A 27,463-nucleotide genomic window follows, 5' to 3' on the forward strand; every position below is an offset into this window, starting at 1 on the left:
GAGCCACTGCAACCGGCCCGCTCGGGAACTTTTTTTTTTTTGAGATGGTCTTTCGCTCTTGTTGCCCAGACTGGAGTGCAATGGTGCAATCTTGGCTCAGTGCAACCTCCACCTCCTGGGTGGAGGCGCCCACCACCACACCCAGCTAATTTTTGTATTTTTTTTTAGTAGAGACGCCCACCACCACACCCAGCTAATTTTTGAATTTTTTTTAGTAGAGATGCCCACCACCACACCCAGCTAATTTTTGTATTTTTTTTAGTAGAGACAGGGTTTCACTATGTTGGCCAGGCTGGTCACAAACTCCTGACCTCGGGTGATCCACCCACCTCAGCCTCCCAAAGTGCTGGGATTACAGGCGTGAGCCACCGCATCCAGCCCACTCGGGAACTTTTTAAAGCACTCTGTGCCTTCAAATATAGTAAATATCCACAGGAATAGGGCAGATGGACAGATTAGTGGATAGGTAGATCCTAAAGTAACCCAAAATGTATAACATAAAACTACTCCCACTGGGCTTGTGTTGTGGACTGGTAGAGGTAGCAGCAAAGGGAAGACCCTGCCCACAGATGTGGTGAAATCCAACTTGGATCCTATAACTGCATTTCTTCTAAATCAGTGGTCCCCAACTTTTTTGGCACCAGGGACCAGTTTCATGGAAGACAATTTTCCACGAACCGGGGTGGGGGATGGTTTCGAGATGATTCAAGGGCATTGTATTTATTGTGTACATTGTAATATATAGTGAACTAATTTACAACTCACTATAATGTAGACTCAGTGGGAGCCCTGAGCTTGTTTTCCTACAACTAGACGGTCCTATCTGGAGGTGATGGGAGACAGTGACTGATCATCAGGAATAGGGACCCCTGCTCTGGAGGGCTTAATTACAAATAGACACAGTATGATAATGTATATCCAGTTTTATTTGCTTTTCTATCAATGGCTCAATAGTCTTTTAGAATGTTTTTTACTTGATGATCGCAAGTCCTGTTGCAGATCTAAGAACCATTTTGGGAAGGTCATTGGACTCAGGAAAATGTTCAGTTGGAGGCAGTGGTCTGAAGGAAAGACAGTTATGTCCACAGTCAGTAACTCCTGCCTATCTCCTTTCTTATTTCCTCAGGGCTCCAAGTTAAGTATGGTTTTGTACTGGGTTTATGGTAAGTTGACAGGGTGTGGAGGACAGGGCGGCAGGAAGTCAGCCTCAACTGTGATAGGACAGCTCAGTGTTATAGGTACATACCCAGAACACAGTGGCAAAGACAGACCTTAAAATGGCCGTGAGCCAAGATTAATACACAAGGCTCCAGAATGTGTTTGAAGGGTGGAGGGCACAGTGAAATGTGTTGTGTGGCCTTTCTACCAGGTCAGTGTAGGCAGAGCCTCACCTAACTCTCAAGCATTATTTAAGGTGGTAAAACCTTTCAAAAATTAGAGTAGGCTTGGCGCTGTGGCTCATGCCTGTAATCCCAGCACTTTGGGTGGCAGGTGGATCACCTGAGGTCAGGAGTTCAAGATCAGCCTGACCTACATGGTGAAACCTGATCTCTACTAAAAATACAGAAAAAATTTAGCCGGGTACATGCCTATAATCCCAACTACTTGGGAGGCTGAGGCAAGAGAATCACTTGAACCCAGGAGGCAGAGGCTGCAGTGAGCTGAGGTCAAGCCACTGCACTCCAGCCTGGGTGACAGAGTGAGACTCCATCTCAAAAAAAAGTTAGAGCAAATTATCCTAATGTCCTTAGAAAGACCTTGTGGGAGAGGAAGTCGGTGCCTCCTTCCCTTGCCTAGGAGTACGCAGGCCTTTCAGAACCTGTTTTTCCCTGGGCTTCGACTTAGGAAGGCACTGATATGTGCCTGGTTCAGATTTGATGTTGCCGCTGTCTTACCCTAAGCAATAAATAATACAGTGAAGTCTGCTTTGTGCGTATGGGGAGGGGAGGGAATTCAGGATGGCAGCATTATTGAGGGAAAGTATGCTATGGAAGGAAGGGAGAGGAGTAAACACATGAATGTAGTAAGGAAGGTGACGGCTTGCCCAGTCCATCCAACTTTTGTTCCCCAACCCAGACAGTGTGTGGGTCTCCAGGTGACCCCATTTCAACCCATCATTTGAGAGGACTCACTTCATTTATCCAGGAAATGTAAGCAGAGACCCGGGTGAAGACTGTAGGCTTCCTGGAGACATTACAACCCTGCTTGGACACAAAGCTGGTCACTCCGTGGACAGAATACTTGCCATTCACCAAGCAATGGAGGGGACCCCCAGAATCACCCTGCAGGGAGGAGAAACAGAGTCCTAACACTCCAGATCTTTGGGCTTTTGCTTGCACTCCCCCCGTCCCGTGTCTCTGGTTGTGAAATTCTGTACAGTTTTAAAGCTCCAATGCAAATCTCCACTTCCTTCATGTCCCCACAATCAAAATGAATCTCTTCTTCCTTTCTAAACAACCACAATACTTCTTCTCTTTTGCTGCACTTCTTTCATGTTCTGCCTTGTATTTTGGTTTCATAATTTGTTTCTGCCTCCCACACATGTCTATGAGCTTCCTGAGACAAAAACTCTTACCAAGATCTTTCCTCTCCACAATGCTAGCATAGAACTTTAAACATCTAAAGTTCAATTGCTTTTATTGGCTTAAATTGAACTTAGGGTGGCAAAAATAGGGCATTCTAATAATTTCTTTATCCCCAGCATTTACACCAATGGGTATAATTAGACCATGTATTTAGACTTGGTAGTCAACACATGCTAAACTAAACTGGAATGAAGAGGAAAGTGATGTATTGGGTTACGTGCTCAATTGGGAACCTGGGTTTATGGACTATGATCTTGCCTCCCTTCTTACTCAGCTTCCAGAATGCCAGATCCATAATGCCATACATAAAACGGGAAGATACTTCTCTGGAAAAACTGAACAGCCCGCCGGGCGTGGTGGCTGACGCCTGTAATCCCAGCACTTTGGGAGGCTGAGGCAGGTGGATCACGAGGTCAGGAGATTGAGACCATCCTGAATAACACAGTGAAACGCTGTCTCTACTAAAAATAAAAAATAAAAAAAATTAGCCAGGCGTGATGGTGGGCGCCTGTAGTCCCAGCTACTCAGGAAGCTGAGACAGAAGAATGGCATGAACCTGGGAGGCGGAGCTTGTAGTGAGCCGAGATCACACCACTGCACTCCAGGCTGGGCGACAGAGTGAGACTCTTGTCTCAAAAAACAAAACAAAACAAAACAAAACTGAACAGCCCAAGAGGAAAGACCTAAAGATACTGACATTGGAGGTCCTCCACTAAAGTGGCCTAGCCAGATTGCCTGATAGAGAATCCACTATTGATGAACCCTATCTAAGGCTCAGAGCTACCAATCAGCCCACCCATTCTGGATAAAAATACCACCCCCACTCTGAAAAAAGCAGATGGTTAAGGATCCCTAAACATCTAAAGAATGCCTCTAATATAAAAATAAAGATTGAAACAAAGAAACAAGGAGCTAAATAAAAAATGAAGGCAACCAAGACTATGTAGGGAGAAGAAAACAAGCAATAAAACCATGACTAATAGGCCAGGCATGATGGCTCACACCTGTAATCCCAGCACTTTGGGAGGCTGAGGCAGGCAGATCACCTGAGGTCAGGAGTTCAAGACCAGCCTGGCCAACATAGTAAAACCCCATCTCTACTAAAATTACAAAAATTGGCCGGGCATGGTGGCACATGTCTGTAATCCCAGCTACTCAGGAGGCTGAGGCAGGAGAATCACTTGAACCCAGGAGCTGGAGATTGCAATGAGCTGAGACTGTATCACTGCACTCCAGCCTGGGCGACAGAGCAAGCCTCCATCTCAAAAAAAAAAACCAAAACAAAAACACACGACTAATATGCATCCATGATATAAGAACGGCATACTACCAAACAGAACATTCAGACAGCAAAAAGAGCCTTTGGAAATTATAAGTTTGATAGATTTAGAAATGATAGACTAGTGGCGCCTGTAGTCCCAGCTACTCGGGAGGCTGAGGCAGGAGAATGGCGTGAACCCGGGAGGCGGAGCTTGCAGTGAGCTGAGATCCGGCCACTGCACTCCAGCCTGGGCGACAGAGCGAAACTCCGCCTCAAAAAAAAAAAAAAAAAAAAAAGAATATAAGTAGAATAAACAAGATATAGAGAAAATAAGAGGACCAGCTTAGGAGGTAAACATGTGAATAACAGAAATTCTAGAAAGAGAAAAGAGAATAGAGTGGGAGGAAATCAACAAATAAACAACATTTTCTGGATCAAAGGTCTGGCGTTTCCAGGAAAACCCACCCATTAAGTGTCCCTCACAATGAATGCAAATAGATCCACATAGACCACTAGGTCAAGAGAAGATGATACAGGTCACTTAACAAATTAGTGGAGAGTGTGTGGGGTGGAATTAATGAAAAATTGACTATATTAAGCAAATAAAAAAGATAATTATTAACAGGAAAAATTGAAAAGTCGTGCAGCGAGGGCTGACCATGGTGGTTTAGGACTGTAATCCCAGCACTTTGGGAGACTGAGGCAGGAGGACTGCTTAAGCTAAAGCCAGGAGTTTGAGACAAGCCTGGGCTACAAAGTGAGACCCCCATCTCTATAAAAAAATTTTTTTAAATCAGCTGAGTGTAGTGGCATGTGCCTGTCTTCCTGGCTACTCAGGAGACTGAGGTGGGAGGATTTCTTGAGCCCAGAAATTCAAGGCTGCAGTGAGCTATGATTGTGCTACTACTACACTCCAGCCTGGGTGACAGAGTAAGATCCTGTCTCAAAAAAAAAAAAAAAAAAAACTTATGCAGCAAATGAAAAGTAAACCTAGAATATATCACATGATTGTGTTGTAAATAGTATTTTGTATAATCATAGTAAATACCGAATGTTGATCTAACCAAAATATTTTGAGAGGTTGAGGTGGTGATCAGCAAATGTCATGCTTGGAGGGCAGGTATATGTATATAAAAAATAAAGAGAATCACATCTGCCATAATGTCTCAACTGAAAAATAGCAGTGTAAGTATATAATTTTAAAGATATGGATGTAGACACCAAAAGAATCAGCTGAAGAGTTGAAAGTGGCCTCCTGTGGGGTGGGAAAACTAGCGTAGCTATTCTTTTCCGTTATTGAGCTCCATAATCTTATTTGTCAACTTAAGCTACAATAAAAAGTAAAACTTGGGGCCAGGTGTGGTGGCTTACACCTGTAATCCCAGCATTTTGGAGACTGAGGTGGGCGGATCACGTGAGGCCAGGAGTTTGAGACCAGCCTGGCCAACATAGCGAAACCCCGACTCTACTAAAAATACAAAAAGAATTAGCCAGGTATGGTGGCACATGCCTATCATCCCAGCTACTGAGGAGGCTGAGGCACAAGAACCCAGGAGGAGGAGGTTGCAGTGAGCTGAGATCACCCCACTGTACTCCAGCCTGGGCGACAGAACAAGACTCTGTCTCAAAAACAAACAAAAGTAAAACTTAAAAAAAAAAAAAAACTAGGGAAAGAGACCAAAATTTCAAATTGGGATAATTCTGTGTGTGTGTTTGTTTTGTTTTGAGACGGGAGTCTCGCTCTGTCACCCAGGCTGGAGTGCTACAGTAGTGCCATTTCGGCTCACTGCAACCACCACCTCCCGGGTTCAAGTGATTCTCCTGCCTGACCCTCCAGAGTAGCTGGGACTACAGATGTGCGGCCCCATGCCCCGTTAATTTTTTTTTTTTTGAGACGGAGTTTCGCTCTTGTTGCCCAGGCTGGAGTGTAATGGCACAATCTCAGCTTACCACAACCTCCACCTCCCAGGTTCAAGTAATTCTCCTGCCTCCCAAGTAGCTGGGATTACAGGCATAAGCCACCACACCTGGCTAATTTTGTATTTTTAGTAGAGATGGGGTTTCCCCATGTTGGTCAGACTGGTCTTGAACTCCTGACCTCAGGTGATCCACCCACTATGGCCTCCTAAAGTGCTGGGATTACAGACATGAGCCACTGAGCCCGACTTTTTTTTTTTTTTTTTTTTTCCAAGACAGAGCCTCTGCCCAGGCTGGAGAGCAGTGGTATGATCATAGCTCACCGCAGTCTCAATCTCGGCTCAAACAATCCTCCCACTTCAGTATCCCAAGTAGCTGGGACCACAGTGTGTGCCACCTTGCCTGGCTAATTTTTAAAATTTTTGCAGAGGCAGGGTCTCCCTATGTTGCTGAGGCTAATCTCTAACTCCTGAGTTTAAGTGATCCTCCCACCTCAGCCTCCCAAAGTGCTGGGATTATAGGCATGAGCCACCGTGCCCAGCCAGGGGTAATTATTTTAAAGTGGAACTACCTGTACTCCACCCTAACTGCTATTTAGGAAAGGATGTTTTCTTTAGATTATTGTACTCAAAACAAAACAGTCTCTTCCACCTAAATTCTATTAGAGATTTGAGAGTATTTCAGGGGCTAGAGGAATGATAGATAAATGAATTGCATATAATACTATTGTCTTGTACTAATTGACCTGAAAAGAGACCAAGCCTCTGGAGAGCTGGAGGGTGGGGCTGAGGATTTTAGAGCAGAAGGAACAGTTGGAAGAGAACTCAGTGGGGATGGGCTGATTGAAATGGGAGATTCTAAGTGAATCCACTCTGAGGAGAAGGGTTGGAGACCCAGAACTCTGAAAGCCCAGAAGACACAGTATTTGAGAAACTCCAGTGGGGAGGGACCTGGGGACACAATTGCCTCCGAGAATTGTCAATTTGGAGTGGCAGCCAGAAGAAACATACTCGTTTTTTAGAGCTCAGGGCTTATGGGAGAGCACAGCCATGTGTATTCACTCAGAAAGGTTAAACCTTAGGAGGTTATAGGTGAAGCTGGCTGATGAGGGCCTAGAAGAGGTTGCATTATGCATTAGTCTCTCTATTTTCCCCCTTATTCCCAGGTAGAGTCCCTGGGATACAGGACTTTTAAATGTTAATACCAGGAAAGTCTAGGGCAAACTAGGATGAATTGGCTAGTTTATTTCCATGGTTCTTTGCACTCATACACCCAAAACATTTTTTAATCCTTTATTTTTTTATTTTTATTTATTTATTTTTTTGAGATGGAGTCTTGCCCAGGCTGGAGTGCAGTGGCACGATCTCGGATGACTGCAAGCTCCGCCTCCCGGGTTCACACCATTCTCCTTCCTCAGCCTCTCTAGTAGCTGGGACTACAGGCGCCCGCCACCACGCCTGGCTAATTTTTTGTATTTTTAGTAGAGACAGGGTTTTTACCATGTTAGCCAGGATGGTCTCGATCTCCTGACCTCGTGATCTGCCCACCTCGGCCTCCCAAAGCACTGGGATTACAGGCATCAGCGACCGCGCCTGGCCTAACCCTTTCATTTTATAGTTTCAGCCAGCCTGCCAGCCTCCTGCCAGCTTCCTGCCAGCTTCTCTCTCTCCTCCATCTAGTTTGGACCTTGCAGTTGATCTGTAATCCTGTCCTTTTACCCCAATCATACAGGAAACTGTCTTTGAGTAAAACAGAGTGAATCATATACCCATGTGGTCATAGTCTGGTCTCCAAACAACCAATCAGCAACATCTTGGAAGACAATCCTCCCATTCACATTAACTATTCCAGACCCATACAACCCTGTCCCGTTCATTTTCAGCAGTCAAATTGACTCCTCCTAGTTCATGAGTAACTACAAGCAATAATGTAGAACACCTGCCAATGTTCGGCTACCAAATCCTGCAAACTTTTCCATGTCTGTGTGCACATCTGGTATCCCTCTTCCTGTTCAGAGCCAGCTCCATCTGTGCTCTTAGTTCCATATCTTTCTTCTCCTGTGGGATCTTGTGCCATCCATTATTACTATTACCTCTCTCTGACTCTACAGGATTCTTTCCTTTCTGCCTATTTATGCACTCAGTTTTCTTTTCTCTTTTTCTTTTTTTGAGACGGAGTCTCACTCTGTCGCCCAGGCTGGAGTGCAGTGGCGCGATCTCGGCTCACTGCAAGCTCTGCCTCCTAGGTTCAAGCAATTCTCCTGCCTCAGCCTCCTGAGTAGCTGGGATTACAGGCACGTGCCACCATGCCTGGCTAATTTTTTGTATTTTTAGTAGAGTCAGGGTTTCACCATGTTGGCCAGGCTGGTCTCGAACTCCTGACCTCGTGATCTGCCTGCCACGGCCTCCCAAAGCACTGGGATTACAGGTGAGAGCCACTGTGCCCGGCCAATTTTTTTCTTTTAGAAGATCCATTCCCTCCATGACTTGCTGTCCTTAAAGCTACCAGACATTTTTGTTCTTCCTTTTTTTTGTCCTCTTTTGAGACAGGGTCTCACTCTGTTGCCCAGGCTGGAGTGCAGTGGTGCAATCATAGCTCACTGCAGCCTCGAACTCCTCGGCTCAAGTGATCTTTCCACCTCAGCCTTCCAAGTAGCTGGGGCTACAGGTGCGCTCCACCACATCCAGCTAATTTTTTTTTTTTTTGAGACAGAGTCTTGCTCTGTCGCCCAGGCTGGAGTGCAGTGGCACAATCTCTGCTCACTGCAAGCTCCACCTCCAGGGTTCATGACATTCTCCTGCCTCAGCCTCCCCAGCAGCTGGGACTACAGGCGTCTGCCACCATGCCCGGCTAATTTTTTGTATTTTCAGTAGAGACGGGGTTTCACTGTGTTAGCCAGGATGGTCTCGATCTCCTGACTTCATGATTCGCCCATCTCGGCCTCTCAAAGTGCTGGGATTACAGGCGTGAGCCACCGCACCTGGCCTAATTTTTAAAATTTTGTAGAGATGAAGTCTCCCTATGTTTCCCAGGCTGGTCTTTAACTCCTGGGCTCAAGTGATCCTCCTACCTCAATCTGCCAAAATCTTGGGATTATAGGCATGAGCCACTACACCCGGCCAGTTATATTTCTTATTGCCTTTTTATTCCTTACCCTTCAGACAAGCTTCTGCCCTCACCACTCCACTGAAACTGCTCTTGCCAAGGTTACAATTGCTGGAGTGGCCACTTTCAGCTCTTATCTACTGTGGCTTCTGGGTGAATTGTATATTATGTGATATCTGTAAGTACTTCCTGAGATTTCATAATACCCTTATTACCAGATTTTTATCTTACATCTACTTCTCCTTTCTTAGATCCTAGTGGTTTCTTTGTCCTCCACCTATCCCTGAAACACTCAAGTATTTATGTGCTGACAGTTCGTTCCCAACCCACTGCTCTTTTCTCATTCAACAGTTTTTCCCTGGGATGGGATCTGATTTGTTCTCAGTGGGCATCTCTAGACCAGCTCTTCCCCGAGGCCCCACTCTTTCTATCTAATTTCTTGGCCAGACATGGTGGCTCATGCCTGTAATCCCAGCACTTTCGGAGGCTGAGGTCAGGAGTTCAAGACTTAGCCTGGCCAACATGGGGAAATCCCATCTCTGCTAAAAATACAAAAATTAGCCAGGCGTGGTGGCACATGCCTGTAATCCCAGCTACTCAGGAGCCTGAGGTAGTAGACTCACTTGAGCCCATGAGACAGAGGTGGCAATGAGCTGAGATAGTGCTACTGCACTCCAGCCTGAGGGTGAGAGAGGGAGACTCAAAAACAAACAAACAAATAAATAAAAAAAGACAACAAATTTCTTACCAGTTGCTATACCTGAATCTCAGGTATACATCTCAGACAAAGCTTGTCCGGGAGAACCAGACTCATCATCTTCTCTCTCAAACTCTGTAAATCTTGTCTCAGGGCAACAATGCCCTCCCCCAAATCACTTAAACCAGATGCTTGACTGTTGTTCAAGATCCTACTCCTTCCCTCCTCCGGTTCCTGTCACCACTGCCTTAATTCAGGCCCTCAAACTTCTTGCCTAGATCATTGCAATAGCCCTCTAGGCAATCTCCCTGCCTTTCTTGCCTTCTTCAAAAACATGCCTAAAGAACACTTCTAAAAGGTGAATCTGGTTGTACTAGTCTCCTGTTCAGAAGTCTTCGATGGCTTCCCAATGCCCAAGAGATAAGACTCATGTCCCCAAGCCTGGCATTTGAAGCCCTGAGTTGTACGGCTCTTGCTTGCCTCTCTAGTCTTGCCTCTTGACATTTCCTAGTATGGTGGTAGCTTCTATTCTAGCCCAGGGGTCGGCAAACCTCTTCTGTTAAGGGCCAATTAGTACATATTTCAGGCTTTGCAGGCCATACAGTCTTGGTTGCAACTACTTTGTGTTGTAGTACAAAAGCAGCCGTAGGCTGGGCATGGTGCCTCATGCCTATAATCCCCGTACTCTAGGAGGCCAAGACAGGAGGATTGCTTGAGGCCAGGAGTTCAAGACCAGCCTGGGCATCATAGTGAGACCTTGTCACTACCAAAAACAAAACAAAATTAGCTGGTCTGATGGCATGTGCATATGATCCTAGCTGCTTGGGAGGCTGAGGTGGGAAGATCATTAGAGCCCAGGAAGTTGAGGCTGCAGTGAGCCAAGATGGCACCACTGTACTCCAGCCTGAGTGATGGAGCAAGACCTTGTCTCTTCAAAAAAAAAAAAAAAAAAGCAACCATAAACAATTTGTAAATGAGCAACTGTGACTGTGTTCCAATGAAATGTTATTTATGGGCACTGAAATTTTATATATTTTTCATGTGTCATGACATATTATTATTCTGATTTTTTTCCTTACCATTAATAAATGTAATAATCCCAGCCTGGGCAACATGGTGAAACCCTGTCTCTACAAAAAATATAAAAAATTAGCTGGGTGTGGTGGTGTGTGCCTGTAGTCCCAGCTACTAGGGAGGCTGAGGTGGGAAAATCACTTGAGCCCAGGAGGCAGAGGTTGCAGTGAACCATGATGGTACAACTGCACTCCAGCCTGGGCAACAGAGTGAGACCCTGTCTCAAAACAAACAAACAAACAAACAAACAAAAAAATATATATATACACAGAGAGAGAGAGAGAGAGAGAGCGCGCCAGGCACGGTAGCTCACACCTGTAATCCCAGCACTTTAGGGGGCAGAGGCAGGTGGATCATGAGGTCAGGAGTCTGAGACCAGCCAGTTTGAGACCAGCCTGGCCAACATGGTGAAATCCTGTCTCTACTAAAAATACAAAAATTAGCTGGACGTGGTGGTGTGTGCCTGTAATCCCAGCTACTCAGGAGGCTGAGGCAGGAGAATTGCTTCAACCCGGGAGGCAGAGGTTTCAGTGAGCTGAGATTGCGCCACTGTACTCCAGCCTGGGTGACAGAGTGAGACTCCATCTCAGGAAAAAAAAATACATATATATACACACACGCACACACACACACACACACACACATATATATATAAATAGAAATGTAATAACCGTTCTAAGCTCATGGGTCATACAAAGCAAGCAATGAGCTAGATTTGGCTTGTGGACCTCCAGCCTCTGCTCTACTGTAGCCTTAGGGAATGCCCCATAATTCTCTATGTACTCTAGGTTGTTTCTTGGCCCCCTGCCTTTATTCATGCTGTTCCCTCCCTCTGAATGTCTTTTCTCCTTTTTGCCTGGCCTGTTCCTGTTTACCCCTCAGGACCAGCTACAGATTCTACTTTCTTGGGGAAGGCAGGTCTTTTCTAGCCCCGGTAGGTAGAGGTAAGTACCTACCCTTGGGCTTCCCTATCACCCATGCACATCCTGATTATTAACACTTAACCACACTGTATTACAATGTTCTATTGTGTGTCTGTGCCTCTAGTTCCTTTACTTGACACTGTTTGATCCATCTTTGTATCCTCAGCAGTCAGCACAATGTCTGGCATATAGTAGATACATAATGAACAGTTGTTAAACTGCACTAAGAAATCTAGGGTGGGGCATGGTGGCTCATGCCTGTATTCCCAGCACTTTGGGAGGCCGAGGTGGGAGGATCACTTGAGCCCTGGAGTCTGAGACCAGCCTGGGCCACAAAGCAAGACCCCATCTCTATCTTAAAATAATAATAATGATAAAACTTAAAAAGAGAAATCTGTAAGATGGTTTGTGGCTGATTGATCTTGTCAAAATAGAGGAAGGTTATATTTGTTATATATAAGCTATTATAAAATTATTTTGTGCACTTTCCCCTAGCAAACTCACCTGTACATACCACCAGAAATATCACTGGGGTAAAGGGACGGTGGTGGAGGAACTGCAAGAGAAGTTGGACTGATGGGTGAGGGGAGGCAGGGTACTGCTTATACACCATCACAACCACCTCTCCAGGCTTGCTCCATCACTTCTGTTAAAAAATCTAGGTAACAAATTCAGCTGGGCGTGGTGGCTCACGCCTGTAATCCCAGCACTTTGGGAGGCCAAGGCGGGCGGATCACTTGAGTCGGGAGTTCGAGATCAGCCTAACCAACATGGAGAAACCCTGTCTCTACTGAAAATAGAAAAAATTAGCTGGGTGTAGTGGCGCATGCCTGTAACCCCAGCTACTTGGGAGGCTGAGGCAGGAGAATTGCTTGAACCCGGGAGGCGGAGGTTGCTGTGTGCTGAGATCGTCCCATTGCACTCCAGCCTGGGCAACAAGAGTGAAACTCCATCTCAAAAAAAAAAAATCTAAGTAACAAATTCTAAGAACACACACATATACCAACAACAACATACAAATGTTGGGCCACGTACAAACTTTGAAGTGAGGGCATTGAACGAGATACAATTTTAAGGTTCCTTTCAACTTTGAGTTTCTGTGTGTATAGAGTTACCAGCACAGAATCATTCTCACTTAGACGCCAGAGTAGAAAATTGAGTCTGTGTCGGACTAAGAGTAAGTGTGGAATACGGAGGTGAGGAAGAGGGGTGGAGGGATAGGCAGAGAGTGGTGGGACCTGGGGTGGGACTTCTGACACCCCCTGCAAGTGTTCACCTGGCATCCGGAGTGAACTCCATCTCCACCAGCACACACCATGGTGTTCTTCACAGTGGAGCCCCAGTAGGAGGAGCTGGAGCAGATGGCGTAGTCCACAGAGGGCAGATAAGCCTGCTGCAGGGTCTGGGCCAGCTGCCCATTGGCTGAACAGGACACATAGCAATGGCGGTCAGCTCCAAATGTTGTCCAGTGGAAAAACCTTCCACCCTTGCCACACCTTCCCAAACTCTCATGAAAGCTGAACTCAGGGCAAACTCCTTCTCTCTGCCTGTTGCGTGTGGTGGATCCTTCTGTCTTCTCTCTTTATATGGCTGCACAGTACCCTTCCCTCAGGGAGGCCGCCTTGCTTACTGTACCTAGGCTCCAAGTCACCAACCCTGCTCCTGCTGCTTTCCACTCGTGGATAACTTAGTTGCACCATGGAATGGCCTTATTTGTGGATGATTTATCTGTCTGTTCCGTTTCCTCCTGCAAGCTCCATGGAGCAGAACTGGGATTGTGCTTGCTTGTTTCCATTTCTTTTTTGAGATGGAGTTTCACTCTTGTTGCCCAGGCTGGAGTGCAATGGAGCAATCTCGGCTCACACAACCTCTGCCTCCCAGATTCAGGCAATTCTCCTGCCTCAGCCTGCCGAGTAGCTGGGATTACAGGCATCCACCACCATGCCTGGCTAATTGTGAAATTTTAGTAGAGTTGGGGTTTCTCCATGTTGGTCAGGCTTAAGTGATCCTCCTTCCTCAGCCTCCTGAGTACCTGGGACTACAGACTTACGCCACCACGCTCAGCTAAGGATCCTTAATTTCTTTGGACCTTGGTTTCCTCATGTATAAAATGAAGGGCTGGCTGGATGCAGTGGCACATGCCTGTAATCCCAGCACTTTGGGAGGCTGAGGTGGGAGGATTTCTTAAGCTCAGGAGTTTGAGGCCAGCCTAGGCAATATAGTGAGATCCCATCTCTACAAGAAAATTTAAAAATTAGCTGAGTGTGGTGGTACATGCCTATAGTCCCAGCTACTCAGGAGGCTGAGGTAGGAGGATCACTTGAGCCTAGGAAGTAGAGGTTGCAGCTGAGGTGGGAGGATCACTTGAGCCTAGGAAGTAGAAGTTGCAGCCTGGGTGACAGAGCGAAACCCTGTCCCTAAATAAATAAATTAATTTTTTTTTTTTTTTTTGAGACGGAGTCTTACTCAGTTGCCCAGGCTGGAGTGCAGTAGCGCGATCTTGGCTCACTGCAAGCTCCGCCTCCCGGGTTCCCGCCATTCTCCTGCCTCAGCCTCCGAAGTAGCTGGGACTACAGGCGCCCGCCACCACGCCCAGCTAATTTTTTGAATTTTTAGTAGAGACGGGGTTTCACCGTGTTAGCCAGGATGGTCTCGATCTCCTGACCTTGTGATCTGCCCGCCTCAGCCTCCCAAAGTGCTGGGATTACAGGCGTGAGCTACCGCGCCCGGCCATAAATTAATTTTTAAAATGAGGGGCTGGTAACAAAAAAAATTATCTGTGGTAAAGTATTTTTTGTTCTAAGAGTCCATGAATCTGTCAAGTATTTCACAGCCCATTCTTAGCTTGATATAATGCATCAGTTATTGTATCTGTGGTTCCTTTAGCTCCTAGTCTCTGGCCATAAGCACCTAGGACCACAGAAAAAGGTGCCTTAGAAGTTCAGCTACGTAATCAAGATCCCTGTGGTGGATTGTGCCAATGTAGGCAACTTACTCGTGGTCCTGCCCCAGCCTGTGATGTAGCAGGGACTGTCGTTAGCCAGGATGGCTCCCTCCTGGGGCAGAACACCCAGCTGGACATAGCTATTGAGGGTAACGCTCTGGGCCAGGCGCAGCAGGGCGATATCATAGCTGCAGGAGAAAAGGAGACGGCTCACTCATGGGATCAGCTCTTCCCTGAGGTCAGCATATATACTGGCCCTCTTTAAGCATTTGTATCCTTGTGCAATTGGAAAGTGACGATTTTGAAGAAGGACGGGGCTCACTTGCTAAGCCTCAAACTAGAGCAATTACAATTTAACAGGTAAACATTCTATGTTTAACAGCAGCATCTGCTGGTGGGACATTGGTATTGCAGCCTAGCGCTGACCTTTGCGAGGCAGGGAAGTTGAGAATGGGGGAATCCCAAAGTGTTGGGATTATAGGCGTGAGCCACCGTGCCTGGCCCAGAACGTAAATTCTCAAAGTCCTCCTGGATGAATGAGCCAGCTCATTGCTCCCTCTAGGACATGGTGCCCTCTCTCAGGCTCAGCTGGGCTCCTTAACTAAAGGCCAGGCCAGGAGTCATTGTCCAGGCTTCAGGCCATGCAGTCCCTCTAGCTCTCTGAAAGAACAGGTGAAGGCAGCCAGTTGTTGGCTAGTCAGGCCTCACTGCCCAGCCCAGGGCCAGCTTGGACTTGCTCCTACCCGGCAGCCACGTTATTGCTGTCCCAGTATGGATGCACCACGATCTTCTGTACACTCACGTACTGCTCGGTGCCATCGTTCTGGCTCAGATTATGGTCTCCAACCACCACGCGGAAAGTCTTCGGGCTGGCGTGAGAGAAGGAAGTCTTGAGTCATCCAGGGGACTCAAACCTTCTCTTTCTCCCACTTAGAGAAAAGTTGGAAAACCATCCTTTTATTATTATGATTATTAAAGAAAATTCCTTTTTTTTTTTTTTTTTTTTTTTTAAAGAGTTGGGGTTTTGCTGTGTTGCCCAGGCTGGCTTCAATCTCCCAGGCTCAAGTGATCCTCCCACCGCAGCTTCCCTAGTAGCTGGGACTACAGGTGTGAGCCACTGTGCCCAGGTTTTGTTTCTTATCTTAGGACAGGAACCCATCTCACCTGGTCCAGGTAGAGGAGGGATATAAGACTCTCCAAAATGAGAAAGTAACAAGCTCTTTCATTCCCTAATTGACTAACTTGTGGAAGTGAAAAAAACTACCATCACTTTCATTTTCTGAGTTTAACATCATAGGCTGAATATCTTGTAACCTGGGAGAGGTGTAGTGCACATAAATGAAATAATGGCTCTCAGGCACCAATATTTTGAAGGAAGCATAGACTTCTAGGCTGGTCATTTTTAAAGTGTGGTTCCTGGGCCAGTAGCATGAACATCACCTGGAAACTTGTTAGAAATGCAAATTATCAGGCCTCACCTTGGACCTACCAAATCAGAAACTCTGCTGGGTGAGGCCCAGCAATATGTGCCTTCCAGGTGATTCTGACACATGCTGAAGTATGAAAACCATTGCCCAAGACAAATAGGAAAAAATAGTCACCAGTCAGACGTTGACTAAGCACTTACATATTTACTCAATCCTCACAACATTTCTACAGAGTAAATGTTCTTAGCCCATTTTAGAGATAGGAGAATGGGAGCATAGTTGCCCAAGGCTACATAGCTAGAATTTAGTGGAGCAAGATTTGAATTTGAGCTTCCCTGGCTCCAAAATTTGTACTTTCACCATACTACCTCCCTGCAGGCCCTGAACAGGAAAGGGGCCACTGCCCAGTCCCTGAAGTGCTGTCCAGAGAGAGCAAAGTTATGTTATCCTTCAGAAGGGTCAGCCCCTTCCCCTTCCAGGGGCCCAGGAAAGCTCGTCTTTGTTTTTCTTACGAATCCACGCAGTGAGCAGCTGTCATCACCCAGTTCTGTCTGATGAGGGTCCCTCCGCAGGTGTGATACCAGAAACCTCCAGACAGGTACTGGAGGGAAATCTAGATGGGGAGGAAAGAAAGAAGGGATAGGTTGGTGTTTCTCAAAAGGTTTTGCCCCAGGTCGGACGCAGTGGCTTATGCCAGTAATCCCAGCACTTTGGAAGGCTGTGGCGGGAGGATCAGTTGAGCCTAGGAGCTGGAGACCAGCCTGGGCAACATAGTGAGATCTCACCTCTACATCAAAAATAATTAAATATAAAAGACTTTGCCTTAAACTACATGTTACCTCCTTAAAGTCCTGCTGTCCTTCAAAACATTCTCTTTCTGGGCTAGGGATGGCAAATAGGTTTCATCTGACCTGCCAATTACTACTAATTGGTTGGTAGTGGCCACCTGGAGTGTGGCATTGATAAGGGGTGTGTAGATGCTTCTGGGGTCAGCAGGAAGGGATGCTCCATCATTTGGTGATGTTTGCTGTGTACATGAATGAGGAGTAAAGGCACACAGTGTATTTGGCATTATCTCTCTAGGTTGTTGCAATGGACCTAGAACCCATTGCAACTCCTTTTTTGGAACTCCTTCTACCTCTGTTCTCCCTTAAAGAGGAACTATAGGCCGGGCACCATGGCTTACGCCTGTAATCCCAGCACTTTGGGAGGCCAAGATGGGTGGATCACGAGGACAGGAGATCGAGGCCATCCTGGCCAACATGGTGAAACCCCATCTCTACTAAAAATGCAAAAATTCGTCGGGCATGGTGGCACGCGCCTGTAGTCCCAGCTACTCGGGAGGCTGAGGCAGGAGAGTCGCTTGAACCCAGGAGGTAGAGGTTGCAGTGAGCCAATATCGCGCCACTGCACTCCAGCCTGGTGACAGAGCGAGACCCCATCTGCACCCCCTGCTCCCCCCACCAAAAAAAAAAAAAAAAAAAAGGAACTATAGCCAAAGATTTGCTCCATCACCTAAGCCCCACAGGCTTAGGTCTCCAGAGCTCTACCTTCAGTGTTTTCAAGACATCTCCTGAATCCCCACTTCAGGGACTACTTAGAAATACCAATGGGATGCCAGGCGCGGTGGCTCACGCCTGTAATCCCAGCACTTTGGGAGGCTGAGGCAGGCGGATCACGTGAGGTCAGGAGTTTGAGACCAGCTGGCCAACATGGTGAAACCCCGTCTCTACTAAAAATACAAAAATTAGCTGGGCATGGTGACAGGCGCCTGTAATCCCAGCTACTCAGGAGGCTGATGCAGGAGAATTGCTTGAACCCAGAAGGCAGAGGTTGCAGTGAACTGAGATCATGCCATTGTACTCTAGCCTGGGCAATGAGAGCGAAACTCCATCTCAAAGAAAAACAAAAGAAAGAAATACCAATGGGATGTTCATTTTTATCAGTTCATGTCTCTTCCTCTAGCACCTCATATTATGTAATAGCTCTACTCCTGAAAACTGGGGCTCAGACTTTTATAAGCTAAAACTCTGGTTGCAGTGATATCCTCTCAAAGTGTGGATCTTCGCCACTTAATTTGCCAGGTTTACATGTTTAGATTGCTTAAATCAGGGCCCAGCTGCCCTGTTAGGAAAGTGGAAACTCTAAATAGCCAACTAAGTCGCATGCTGTACGTGTGTGTGTGTGCACGGGTGCAAGCATTGTGACACACACAGTGTGGCAGTGTGGAGTGGTGTGCATGTGAGTTTCAAGGTATGTTGAGTCCAAGGTGTGTGTCTGGCACCCAGTCTTTCTTGCGTGGCACAAGTGCTGTCGCTGGGAATACAAATGTATCTTGTGTTTGGGTGTGTGCCTTGAAGAGGGAGTGTGGTTCGTGTATAAATACCCTCCTCCAAGCCCTTTTGCATTTAGAAAACCACCTAAGCCTGATCCCATCCATCTTTAAAATCTAGAACCTAGACAGTTGGAGAGCTGCTTGTTGATAGGGACATGCACAAACACACACACCTTATGTCATGCACTGTGCTCTTATTTGGGTGGAAGTCTGGGGCTGGGAAGGAACACCCACCTGAGAGGGCCATGAATTCCTCCCGGCCTCAGTCCCTCCCACTACGCGGGCGTTGGTTTCCGGAAAGTCCTGGGTGCTGTGTCCTTTGTGGGGCAGAAGAAAAGTGAGTGATGACTAAGCGTGGGGTCAGCCAGGGGTAGGGGTGGGGGGTGGCGGTTGTGTTTCGAGGAATGTTGGCCTTGTCTGCAAATTCACAGCTCCTCTCTAATGAATGAGGGGCCCAGCTGTGAGTTCTCTGAGTCCCTTTTGAAAGCAGGGGTGCCTGGGTGCCTTCTGTTTCCCCCGGGTGTTCCCAGAACTCTGGCATGCTATGAAGGACCTCTCTCAAACCACCAGACTAGGCCCCAGAGGCTCCTTGTGGTCTCCTCCTTGCTCAAGATCACCCTTTGGCCTGAAGAGACCCCCCCATTCTTTGACCCCCCCCCAGCCCCCTAATGCTTTGGCAGGATTCTCCAGGGTGCAGGGCCTGCAGTGTACACCCCAGCCAGGTACCTGCTGAGGAAGTCCTCCTGTCAATGGGGGTGGTGGGGAAGCCCAGAGACCCACCCCACTACCAGAAGGGGCTTCTCTCTGCTTTGTGGCCCAGGGACCTGCCACCCAGAGGGGCCTGAATAGCCAGTGGCCCTGACCTTTTCTATCTTGGCCTCCAGGAGAGTAAAGGACACTCCGCAGGCAGAGTGTCCCACCTGTCCTGGGACAGGGTGCTGGCCTGGGCTTAGGGAAGATTTGCTGACCCTCCTGCCCAAGTACCCCTCCCTGTAGACCTTAGGCCACATGATCCACTTACCATAAAGGACCAGGGTTGTGAACACCAGGAAGCGCAGCATGTTGCCGATGGACTAGACCACTGCCCTCTTGCTTGGACCAAGCCCTCTTTATACTCCTCTTAGCAGCAGCTTTGCTGACCGTCTTCTTGCCAACTGGCAGGGCTGAGGGTGCAAGGCAGGGAAAATCACAGGTGACATGGAAATACAAATGAAAGTATTTCTTTTCAAGTAAACTAATGTATCTGTTATTCAAAGACAGAACAAGGCCAGAGCTGAATTAATCATCTGCTTTTAATTGAAAAGCAGCCAACAAACTCTTTTTCAGAAATAAGATGGAGAACCAGGGCTGGTTTTTCCTTAAAGGAGCACCCCTCATCATCCGTCACTCCCTCATTGTCCTCAGTGGCACCGTAATTGCAGAGACTTGCCCCGTGCACTAGCAGCTGGAGGCCGGGGGATAGTGGAGGAGGGGGCAGTGGTTAGCAAGGGCAAGGAAGACACAGCAACTCTCTCTGCCCAAAGAGGGAGATGGCACATGCCCCCAGGATGCAGGCATAGGTGTAAATGCAGACACAAAAGCCAAGTAGATGCAGTGGAGAGAATTCTGGGGGAGGAAAGTACTGAGAAACAGGCTTGGGCCCTTTCAGATGGAGAGCCGAGAAGGGGCTCCCAGAGGAGAATGTGGGGCAGGGTAGAGGAGGGGATCCTCGGGATGTGAAGACAGTCTGAGGGCTATGAGGGTAGATGGAGGGTGAAGAGCAGAGGGAGAACGAGGGGAGGAGCCGAGGTTCCTGCAAGAGATGAAAGGCTTTGTCACAGTTTGTAGAAGAAAGAAAAAGGAGTTGCAGCCTGGCGCAGTGAGTCACGCCTGTAATCCCAGCACTTTGGGAGGCTGAGATGGGCAGATCACAAGGTCAAGAGATCGAGACCATCCTGGCCAACATGGTGAAACCCCATCTCTACTAAAAATACAAAAATTGGCTGGGCGCAGTGGCTCACGCCTGTAATCCCAGCACTTTGGGAGGCCAGGGTGGGCGGCTCATGAGGTCAGGAGATCGAGACCACCCTGGCTAACACGGTGAAACCCCGCCTGTACTAAAAAATTACAAAAAATTAGCGGGGTGTGGTGGTGGGCACCTGTAGTCCCAGCTACTCGGGAGGCGGAGGCAGGAGGATGGCGTGAGCCCGGGAGGCAGAGCTTGTGGTGAGCTGAGATCATGCCACTGAACTCCAGCATGGGCGACAGAGCAAGACACCGTCTCAAAAAAAAAAAAAAAAAAACCCAGAAAAAAACAAATAAAAATACAAAAATTAGCTGGGCATGGTGGCGCACTTCTGTACTCCCAGCTGCTCAGAAGGCTGAGGCAGGAGAATCACTTGAACCCGGGAGGCGGAGGTTGCTGCACTCCAGCCTGGAGACAGAGCAAGACTCTGTCTCAAAAAATAAATAAATAAATAAATAAATAAATAAATAAAAAGAGAGAGAAAGGAGTTGCAATGTGCCTTGAGGTGGGCAGAAGACCCTTGGGTTCGCCACAAAATGATCAGAGCCACTGCAGGCTCCAGAGCAGAGGACTGGTAGCTGGGTGCAGCAGTCATGGTAGCAACGCACAGGGTTTGGAATTAGGCAGGGAGAAGCCAGGAAGCTAGACAGAAACAGGACCATCACCTGCCCACCCAGGGCTTTTGTTGCCTGAACACTCCAGAATCCAAGTTTCATGGCTGCAGAGGTGGGAGAGGCCTGGAAAATGCTCCTTGAAGGAATCTGCACAGTCACCTTTTCAGAGTCTTGAACTGTTCAGGGTGGTTGCACTTTGTTGCTCAGATAACCTGAAGAGCTTGCTCTCCAGCCTGCCCTTCAGCGTCTGGCACAAAGTGAACCTCAGGGAAGAGGGGTGAGCTGTGCTAGGGAACCCAAGGCCTCTTTTGTCATTCTCCTCCCACTTCCCTGCTTCCTCTGGCCTCTAGCCCCAGAATGAGGAGTCCAAGAGGAGGCTTGAGGGCCTCCTGAAGGTTACCTCTTGACATCACAGCAGGACCGGATCACCTGAGGTCAGGAGTTCCAGACCAGTCTGGCCAACATGGCGAAATCCCGTCTCTACTAAAAATACAAAAATTAGCCGGGCGTGGTGGTGTAATCCCTGTACTTGGGAGCTGTAATCCCAGCTCCTTGGGAAGAAGCTGAGGCAGGGAGAATTGCTTGAACCCTGAAGGTGGAGGTTGGAATGAGCCAAGATTGTGCCACTGCACTCCAGCCTGGGTGACAGAACAAGATTCCATCTCAAAAAAAAAAAAAAGAAAAAAAAATTATTACTCTTAGGGTTAGGCCTAGACAATGGCTTAAATTTTTTCTTTTTTTTAAGACAGGGTCTCATTCTGTTGCCCATGCTAGAGTACAGTGGCATGATCTCAACTCACTGCAACCTCTGCCTTCTGGGCTCAAGCGATCCTCCCGTCTCAGCCCCTCAAGTAGCTGGGACCACAGGTGCCAGCCACCATGCCCGGCTAATATTTGTATTTTTGGTAGAGACGAGGTTTCACCATGTTGCCCAGGCTAGTCTCAAACTCCTGAGCTCGAGTGATTCACCCACCTCAGCCTCCCAAAGTACTGGGATTACAGGCGTGAGCCATCTGCCTGACCAGACAATGACTTAAATTTTGAAGCATTGCATTTCTTCTGGCGTTGCATACCGATTCTAGGAATGAATTCTTTTGAGATAAACTCTGGTCAGGCATGGTGGCTCACGTTTGTAATCTTAGCACTTTGGGAAGCCAAGGCGGGAGGACTGCTTGAGGCCAGAAGTTTGATACCAGTCTGGGCAACATAATGAGAACTTGTCTCTACAAAACATGAAAAAAACATGGCGGCACATGCCTGTAGTCCCATTACTCGGGAGGCTGAGGCAGGAGGATCCCTTGAGCATGGGAGGTCGAGGCGGCAGTGAGCCATGATTGTGTCACTGCACTCCAGCCTGGGTGACAGAACAAGACCCAGTCTCAAAACAAAACAGGCACAAAAATAAATGTTCAAGGTTGTGGGTTATAGTATAGTTTGTCACAAAGCTTGTTGCAAAATTGGAAAAAAACTAAGTATTTACCAGTAGAGGAAGACTGAATAAAGACTGAAAAAAAGGTTTAACCCTGCTATGGAATACTATGCAGCTTTATCATTTTTTTGAGACAGAGTCTCTCTGTGTCGCCCAGGCTGGTGTGCAATGGCACAATCACAACTTACTGCAGCCCTGACCTTCTGGGCTCCAGCGATCCTCCCACCTAAGCCTCCCAAGTAGCAAATTTCACCTTTTTAAACCTGACTTTTCTAGATGACTTGACTTTACTCCACAGTATTACTTTTTTTTTTTTAAATACAGAGTCTCTCTCTGTTGCGCAGGCTGAAGTGCAATGGCGCAATCTCAGCTCACTGCAACCTCCACCTCCCAGGTTCAAGCGATTCTCCTGCCTCAACCTCGTGAGTAGTTGGAATTATAGGTGCCCACCACCACGCCCAGCTAATTTTTGTATTTTTAGTAAAGATGGGGTTTTGATATGTTGGCTAGGCTGGCATAGTATTACTTTGGTAATTAAAAATAAGAATAAATTCTGGGACATCTAGCTATTTGTGGCAATGGCCCCAATACTCATCATGTGGGAAGCGGATCCCCAGAGAGGCCTAGCTCTTTAATGCTAGAGTGAGAGACTCCTAGAGCCAGGAGATAGTGACACAGGGCTAGCAGCAGGGTTTTAACAGGTAGGGGCCTTAGGTTAGCTGAGAATGGTCAGAGGGGTGAGTTTTAAGGAAGAATACGGGTGTTGTTACGGCCAGGCCAGGCTTGACTAAGGAAAATGCCATGAAGAAGCTAGTTTCTTGTTTGTTTGTTTGTTTGAGACAGAGTCTCACTCGGTCACCCAGGCTAGAATGCAATCTCGGCTCACTGCAACCTCTGCCTCCCTGGCTCAAGTGATTCTTGTGCCTCAGCCTCCCAAGTAACTGGGATTACAGGTGCATGCCACCACATTTGGCTAACTCTTGTATTTTTAGTGGAGGCTGGGTTTTGCCATGTTGGCCAGGCTGGTCTTGAACTCCTGACCTCAAGTGATCTGCCCGCCTCAGCTTCTCAAAGTGCTGGGATTACAGTTGTGAGCCATTGGTGCCTGGCTGAAGCTAGTTTCTTGAGCCTTCCCAACACTTCTCCCTCTTCTCCACCACCTCCCTTCCCTAGTCCTCCCCTCATCCCTGAACCCAGACCTACTCTCTGGGCACAGCCTGTGTCTCCCTCCTGCTGCATCTCCCACTCCCTGGGAGTAACTCTTGGCTGACTGCGCCTGGGAAGTGCTATGCTATTTGGGGGCAGGTGGAGCCTTCTTGACACAGCTGGGCACCTTGGTTGGGCTATATCATATGATTGGCCTGGGGAGCTGTTGGGTGATACCATAGACAGGATGAGGGATACTGGGATCCACGTTTGGATGTTTAATGCAACCAAGAATAAGGCTAGGGTTAGGCTCCATGACTCCCTGTGGCTTACCGGACCTACCAAAGCCTCTCTCAATTGGGCCCCAACCCACTCTTCTGCAGGGCTGAGTTACCCAGTAGGCACAGTAGGTGCAGTGCCCAGGGCCCATAGAAATGTTTTAGCTTCTTTTAAAACCAGAGTAAATAAAGAAAATACAATCAACCTGGATTACATTCATCTTTATACCAACAGAGTCATAACATTAATTTTTTTTTGAATGGAGCAAGAGCCCCGTGAAGGCGAAAGTGCCTAGGGCCCCTGAAATTCACAATGTAACTCTGATCTTCCAGCTTCTACACCCATCACTCCCTCACCTCAATGTCCTCTGGGTTTCTCAGACCCACTAGGGCCACGTGTCCTCTGTGGCTTTGCTCCTGCCAGGCTGCTGCCTGTGACATCTCTGCTTATTGAGCCCTTCCTGTCTGAGGACTCATCTTCGGAGGTCTTAGGTCAAACATTGCCATCTTTGTGAGGCCTTATCTGATTCCCTAAGTGGAAGGAATTGCTCCAACTCCTCCAGCACCTCTTGGAGCATCTCCAGGCTTGCCATGATTTGCTTACATTTAGCGTGTGAGTTCCACGGGGACAGGACCTCGTTTCATGTCTCACGTCTCCACGTGCTTACACAATACACAGGCTAGATTTAGGTCCAGAGAATGTTTAGGGACACGAGACAGTGGCTGTAACAGAACTTTTCAGATGTGTGTGGTTCTTCATAGCCCAAATCAACTAATTCGGCAAAGGGACAACACAGGTAAGAGGAACACAACGTGAGTTTCCTTGACCAATGCCAGAAAACCTTTATTTCCACTGAGACCTCTCATCCAATTCTCTTCTTTCCGGGAACTTTTTCCCTTCCCTACTCCAGGTCGTACCCTGGCCACTCTTTCCTCTCCTTTTGGCTGGCCTACCCAAGAATATCTCCTCTATAGGGTCCAGAAGGATCTCAGGGATGTGGGAGGCCTCCTGCAGGGTTGAGTTGCATGGGAACAAGAGACAACTGTGGTCCCATAGCACCCTCATTTGGTGAAATCCTGCTACTGACAGTCCAAAGAAGCCTTCCCAGATGAAATTCTAGTCCTCTGCACAGCCATGCTCTTCTTCCAGCAAAAGAGCCATGTGCAGTTGGGTCTGCTCCCCATGGGGCCTTGATGTAGACCCAGCAGTGGATCAGCCTTCCAGACACGCTCAACTCTGCACACTCTTTCTCCTGCCTCAGGCTTTCCAGGACCCTCCCACGCCTTATCAGAGTCCTTACCCTCAGGGCTACTGATACCTTGTTGGGTGACTTTGGACAGATTCACTTATCTGGACTCAGTTTCATAATGTGAAAATGATAGGGTTGGGCTACATGATTTTCACGTTGTGCTTCCAGACCTTTAGAAGTTAGGGGCTGGAAGGCGTTGCCTGTCCCTCTTAATTTCACTCATGCTACTTTGTTTTTTTAATCTACCTTTTATATGGGGCTTAGAAAAAAGGGTTCTGGGACAAACTTGAGAATCACTGGCTCTAGGAGCTTTCTTTTAACACTAACATCCCAGGATTCCTAAGTGTACTGTCTTCACAGTAGCTACCTGGCTCTGTTTTTCTTTTTTTTTCTTTTTTTTTTTTTAGAGATGGAGTTTTGCTCTTGTTGCTTAGGCTGGAGTGCAGTGGCACGATCTTGGCTCACTGCAACCTCTGCCTCCCGGATTCAAGCAATTCCCCTGCCTTAGCCTCCCGAGTAACTGGGATTACAGGTGTGCGCCACCATGCCCGGCTAATTTTTATATTTTTAGTAGAGATGGGGTTTCACCATGTTGGCCAGGGTGGTCTCTAATTCCTGACCTCAGGTTATCCACCTGGCTCGGCCTCCCAGAGTGTTGAGATTATAGGCATGAGCCACCGCGCCTGGCCCTGGCTCTGTTTTCCTATGCTCTGTGGAGGCCAGCCAGCTAGAAATGATCAGAATGGAGGAAGAGGGAACAAGAAGGCTGGTGGCAAGTGGTCTAGTGTTCTTGTGGTGCAGTGGAAGGAGCCCTGGCTCAGCATTGAAGAACAAACCTCAGTCTTGGCTCCAGCCATCTGCTAGCTATGGGACTACAGACAAGCCCCTTTACCTGTGTCTCAGTTTTTGTATCTGTAAAATGGGCACAGTGGTTTCTGTCCTGTCTTTCTCACAGGATTATTGTACAGATAAAGTAAGATAAAGGACACCTGTCAGGGAGATATCTGTAAATAGTTTACAGACTTTGGGTAATATTAGGAAGGGAGGATCTCTCAGACCTCTGATCCATCTGTTAGAATATACTTTTTTTTTTTTTTTTTGAGATGGAGTTTTGCTCTTGTTGCCCAGGCTGGGGTGAAATGGTGTGGTCTTGGCTCACAGCAACCTCTGCCTCCTGGGTTCAAGCAATTCTCCTGCCTCAGCCTCCCAAGTGGCTGGGACTGCAGGTATGTGCCATCATGCCCAGCTAATTTTTATACTTTTAGTAGAGATGGAATTTCATCATGTAGTCCAGGCTGGTCTCAAACTTCTGACCTCAGGTGATCCACCTGCCTTGGCCTCCCAAAGTGCTAGGATTACAGGTGTGAGCCACTGTGCCCAGCCAAAAAATACCATTTCACTGGACTCTGCAGGTACTTTGGATGATCAAGGAATCAGGACATGGCTGTAGAAGTACTTTTCTTTTCTTCTTCTTCTTTTTTTTTTTTTTTTTTGAGATAGAGTCTCACCTGTTGCCCAGGCTGGAGTGCAGTGACACAATCAAGGCTCACTATAGCTTCAACCTCCGGGGCGCAAACAATCCTCCCACCCCAGCCTTCTGAGTAGCTGCAACTACAGGCGTAAGCCACCATGCCCAGCTATTTTTCTTTTTTGGTGAGGGGGCAGGGGCGGGCATAGAGATGGGATCCTCACTAGGTTACTCAGGCCGGTCTTGAACTCCTGGGCTCAAGCCATTTTCCCACCTTGTCCTCCCAAAGTGCTAGGATTTCAGGCATGAGCCACCGTGCCCAGCCTGAAGTACTTTTCTTGAGCTCAGTATTGCTGCCCTGAACCCTCCCCCAGCTACCTTCCCTACTTTGGAAGCCTCTGTTTCTAGAACAGGAAAACCCTAGGCTAAATATATGTCCTAATGGTTTCTTCCGTTGGTGTGAAGGAAAGAAAATGGGCCCAATGTTGTTGCAAGGAGTAGGAGGGTCCTGCCTTGCCACCCAGTGGGTTTAGAAATCCATCTTTACAGCCTCCCAAGAAGCTGGTGATCAGGTTCCCAGACATCAGCAATCCTGTTTCCTGAGGAGCTTGTGGGGGCTGTCTCCGGGGATGATCTGGGTCCTAGACAAAGAGCCACAACTGATGGGGGTCACTGGGATTACAGGGGGCCATGGCTGGCCTTTTGTCCTGGGATGTCAGGCAGGTACCAGATCCTGAGTTCCTGATGAGCTGATCCTAAAAGATGACAGAGCAAAGGGTCAATCTGGGCCACAAACCTCTAACAGTGCTACCGGGGACAATGCGATGGGGTACAATTGATAAAAGGCCAAGGGAACCCCACAAGGCACAAAGAAGACACTTCCCCATTCCTTTCCTGCCCTCTCATGAGACACATTCCTGAGTTCCCATCTCTATCTGGTACCAAATCCCCATCCCCAGCTTCAGCCTGAGTGGATGAAATGGTGAAAGACAAGATGGTGGGCTG

At 47.7% G+C, this 27,463-nt stretch overlaps 2 protein-coding genes across 4 annotated transcripts in view; both read right to left on the minus strand.

Annotated features, from left to right (window-relative positions):
- Positions 1-908: 908 nt before the first annotated feature.
- CELA1 (chymotrypsin like elastase 1) lies at positions 909-20,348 on the minus strand. Its single transcript, XM_008003284.3, has 8 exons — positions 19,290-20,348; positions 18,503-18,585; positions 16,446-16,546; positions 15,250-15,375; positions 14,558-14,694; positions 12,839-12,984; positions 2,133-2,282; positions 909-1,061 (listed from the first exon to the last, which is right to left on the minus strand). Exons 1-8 carry the CDS (start codon positions 19,327-19,329, stop codon positions 1,044-1,046), a joined length of 801 nt encoding a protein of 266 aa, XP_008001475.3. The 5' UTR covers positions 19,330-20,348; the 3' UTR covers positions 909-1,043.
- Positions 20,349-21,983: 1,635 nt separating this feature from the next.
- The window catches only part of GALNT6 (polypeptide N-acetylgalactosaminyltransferase 6), a 43,209-nt gene continuing 37,729 nt past the window's right edge, over positions 21,984-27,463 (minus strand). For all 3 annotated transcript variants that reach the window (XM_008003281.3, XM_008003280.3, XM_008003278.3), the window contains one exon: positions 21,984-27,213. In XM_008003281.3, coding sequence (XP_008001472.3) covers positions 27,100-27,213 — 114 coding nt within the window. In that variant the 3' untranslated portion in view covers positions 21,984-27,099. The remainder of the gene's footprint in view (positions 27,214-27,463) is intronic.

The sequence above is a fragment of the Chlorocebus sabaeus genome, chromosome 11 (genome assembly GCF_047675955.1).
Source record: "Chlorocebus sabaeus isolate Y175 chromosome 11, mChlSab1.0.hap1, whole genome shotgun sequence".
Taxonomy (NCBI): Eukaryota; Metazoa; Chordata; class Mammalia; order Primates; family Cercopithecidae; genus Chlorocebus; species Chlorocebus sabaeus.